This window comes from Poeciliopsis prolifica, unplaced genomic scaffold (genome assembly GCF_027474105.1).
Source record: "Poeciliopsis prolifica strain line A6 unplaced genomic scaffold, Auburn_PproV2 SCAFFOLD125, whole genome shotgun sequence".
Taxonomy (NCBI): domain Eukaryota; kingdom Metazoa; phylum Chordata; class Actinopteri; order Cyprinodontiformes; family Poeciliidae; genus Poeciliopsis; species Poeciliopsis prolifica.
The window spans coordinates 373,608-377,500 of record NW_026562500.1 but is presented as its reverse complement, the minus strand read 5'-3'; the positions used below and the strand labels follow the sequence as shown (position 1 = coordinate 377,500).

Genomic DNA, 3,893 nt, shown 5'->3' with positions numbered 1-3,893 from the left:
CAAGACGACGCTAAGATTCAGAGACAGAAATTAAAGTTCCTTCAGGGCCGAACTGATTCAAATCTGAAGTCAGAGAGTTACTCTTCACCAAAGAAAGAAACCTTCATCATAATAAGGAACTTTAATGTTTTAGCAACCAACATCCACAATGTTGGTTGCTAATGACGTTTGTCACTAAGGACAAATGAAACGTTTCTGATCCTCGGGTCTTTAAACTCCAACATCCACAATGTGAGCCCAGTGCCAATCTAGAATGACCTCAAAATGACCTCTGAGAGGAGCTGAGGTTTGTCATCCTCAGTGGAGGTCCCTGCATTCAGGTTAAAGGTCACGAGAGAACAATTAGAGAAACACAGAACAGAAATGTCTTCTCTTCTTGCTTCTGTGACCATTTTAGATTCACTTTAGGTCCAGTTTTTTCTTTAATTCAATCTATCAACCCAACCAATCAATCACTAACCAGTCAACAATCAAAGATACTGAACTTCTGCCCGTTTTCCCTTCAGATGCCCAAAGATCTGGAGGTGCTGCTGAGGACGACGTATTTCGGAACCATCATGATGATGGTCAGCAGAACCAGAGATCCATCAGAACCAGTGGTTGTAACTCTCAGTAGTTCCTGATGTTCTTGATGTTGTTCCGTCAGAACCCAGCTCTGGTGGACGCACCGCTGTCCTTACAGCTTGCCGTCAACTCGCCTCCAAAAACCTCCATCAAAACGTCCGGGGCCACCGTTCTCATGACAGCCATCGTCAAGGTGATGGTTCTGCCCCCAGGCAAATCTCCGGTCCAGCTCAGCAGCATGACCATGGTACCGAACACACACCACTACTCTGATATTGGTGGATCCTCAGTCTGATTGGTTACAGCCCAGTAGAACTTCCAGTTTACTGGAGCGGGCTGAACAAGAATTTAAATGGTACTAGTTCAAAAACAACTATTTTCTCTTTCTGCAGGAAGCTAAGTTTAATGCAAAAGTTTCCATGAGAGGAAAACGTCTGGCTGTGCATGCTGATCTACGCAGGTAAAGGTTTCACTTCCACCCTTTAAACACAATCCTAGTTCGAGACTTGAACCGCAAACCCTTCCTGGTTCTGGACTCAAACTGAAGTCACATCTGGTTTAACACTTAGGCTGTTTCCCCCAATAGTCCAGAAAACTCAGTTTAAAAAGTTTTTAAAGTGAGAGAATAAACGTTGATTTGAAGCAGCTTCAGCTCTGAGCAGTGTTTCTATGGTCGACCCGGTTCCAGTGGAACCAGAACATCTGCTCCACCTCAAGCTGCTGTGGTTCTGACCCAAACCAGCCTGTTCCCCTCCTGGCCTGTGGGGGCGCTGCACCAAGAACCACTGCAGGAAACGACACTAAAACCTCTGAAGACACTGAGAGCAACTTCCTGTTTCACCAGATGAAACAAGATGGAGGCGTCAGAGTTTAGTGATTTCTCTTTAGTCTTTGGCTGAAGACCAGGAGCCATTTCTGCTGCTAGCGCTAGGCTAGCATGTTAGCTTTGATTGGATTTATCCAGAATGCCTTGCACTGTCGTCCACTTCCTGCTTTGGAGCGCTCTCTGGTCCGCTTGGCGTTCACATTCAAACTGAACCAGAGTTCACTTCAACCAACCCAGACTGAGGCGTGGAGGACCAAAGGTCAGAGGTCGAATAGCATTCTCAACTCACCAACCATACTGGACTTTGACTAGACAGATGGGCCAGAGTCGGGTTAAGGTGGACTGAATAGGCCTGGTGTGAACGATGCAGCCTTAATTCTGAAACCAGATCTTGGTCTACAGTCAAATTTTGCTCCAATGCCTCATTTCTGGATAGATCAGACATCTTTGTTGTCTTCCAGATTTAAGATCTTCTCCAACCAGTCAGCTCTGGAGTCTCTCGCTGTAAGTGTGTCTTTACTTCCTGGTTTCAATGCCTCCTGATGGACCCACAGAACCGGTTCTGACCATCTGTCTGTCTGCAGCTGATTCCTCTGCAGGCTCCTCTGAAGACCATGCTGCAGATGTCCGTGGTTCCTCTCATCAACAGTAAGAACCCGCTCCTTGTCTGGAACCAGAACTTCTGAGTTCCAGCACTGCTCTGAGTGGTTCTGTTCTGGTTCTGAGTCTAGACTGGACCAAGAGGGGAGTCCGGATCCCGCTGGCTGATGGGATGGATTTCATCGAGGAGGTGGTGGAGTATCACAATGTGTGTTCACCTCTGATGTTTGCAGAGTTTTACATCCGTTTGTTTAATCTTTAAAGGCGATGCTTCCTTTGACAGATCGGGACCGGTCTATGATCTATACAAAACATATTCATTACAGTTTTTGCACAAACTCAATCAGATTTTCTTCTGGTCAGCTCTGGATATTAAGCCTTTTTCAAAATGAGCTGTTTTAGGAGCTCTCTCTCTTTAAACGCAAATAAGCTGCTGCTGGCCACGCCCCCACCTCAATGGTTTCACTGCACAAGAACGGCTGCAAACGGATGCAATTATACAACCAAACATCTTTGAAAAGCATTAGTGGAACCTCCTGCACAACCAATGAGAATGCAGCTCTAAAGGGGTTCACTGGGGTTGCCAGGAAACAGGGCAGTACCTGCTGATTTGTGATGCTATATTCAGGAGGATTTTGTAACGGCAAATTTTCCAGACACTAAAAAAAACAACTTATAATCAAAACCACCTCTGTATTTTTGAAATTGCTTGGGGTGTTTGCAGAAGCAGACGAGACTCAAACGGAAGCACAAGAATGTGTAAATTTTGCATCACAGGTTTCCTTTAATAATGGTTTGGGGATGCGATGTGCAGCTGGTCTCCTGACCGGCGCAGCTGACGGCAGCAACCAATCATCAGGCTGCGTTGCTCCACAGGGTTTCATCATGATCGGAGCCAACCTGCACTTCAGCAAAGGCCTGAGGGAAATGATGGCAGGAAGCAGCGACATCCAGCCCACCACCAGCAACACCACCAGCACCGCTGTCTAAGCAGAACTGGACCAGGCAGCCAGAACATTATGACCACCTGCGACCACCTTTTACTCCCCAACACCTTGGAGCTGCCACTAGAGGGCACCACAGAGCCGAGGGCAGCTAAGCATTGGTACTGGTTCTGTGAAAGAATGTGAGGGAGCATGTTTAGCTCTGTGTGTGTGTGTGTGTGTGTGTGTGTGTGTGTGTGTGTGTGTGTGTGTGTGTGTGTGTGTGTGTGTGTGTGAACCACCAGAGGAGGCTAAACACAGACTGGACCGTGGAACCGAACCTTAGAAGCACAGACGTGTGGCCATAGTCTTCTGCTGACCTGATATAAATAGATGTAAATATCGACAGGCTGATGCAGCAGCTGCAGATTCAACAAGTTTTACTGACACAAACATAAACCTGCTTTCTGACATTTTCCAGTTCAATCATTGTATTTATGAGCCAAGCAGATCTTCCTCTGAATCTCAGCTGAACTGCAAGGAGACTAAAACATTAACATGTAACTGAACACCTGGGAGGTTTTTATGCTGTTCCTTATAAATAAAACCTCTTTGATAAAAACTCACTGTTGTATTTACAAGGTAGACTTGATGATGTCATAGTTCAACAATGTCAGAGTTTCTGCTTCAGGCTTCACAGCACGGCTGGAAGCTCAATTCCAGTTTCATCATGAATTCCCATATTTTCTGTTGTGGTTTTTCAAGATACTGAAGACTAAATTTACTAACTAAATGACTAAATTTAGACCAGCGCCATTTTAGTTTCGGGGTCAGCCAGTGTTTTGGGGGAAAGCTGTGATCTGAACAGCTCATGTTGTTTATGATCGGCTGATGTAGGTTATTAATGTTTACAATTTAATTCCAACAAAACCCAAATAAACTCAAGATGCAGAACTGTTTAAAAGGACACGGAGCTGATG

At 45.6% G+C, this 3,893-nt stretch overlaps 1 protein-coding gene across 1 annotated transcript in view; it reads left to right on the top strand.

The window, feature by feature from the left end:
- Window positions 1-3,893, top strand: part of LOC129355127 (phospholipid transfer protein-like) — an 8,398-nt gene extending 4,505 nt beyond the window's left edge. The window contains exons 9-15 of the mRNA XM_055024682.1: window positions 507-566; window positions 647-811; window positions 957-1,024; window positions 1,852-1,894; window positions 1,975-2,038; window positions 2,122-2,198; window positions 2,867-3,893. Of these exons, the coding sequence (XP_054880657.1) occupies window positions 507-566; window positions 647-811; window positions 957-1,024; window positions 1,852-1,894; window positions 1,975-2,038; window positions 2,122-2,198; window positions 2,867-2,980 (591 nt within the window). The 3' untranslated portion in view covers window positions 2,981-3,893. The remainder of the gene's footprint in view (window positions 1-506; window positions 567-646; window positions 812-956; window positions 1,025-1,851; window positions 1,895-1,974; window positions 2,039-2,121; window positions 2,199-2,866) is intronic.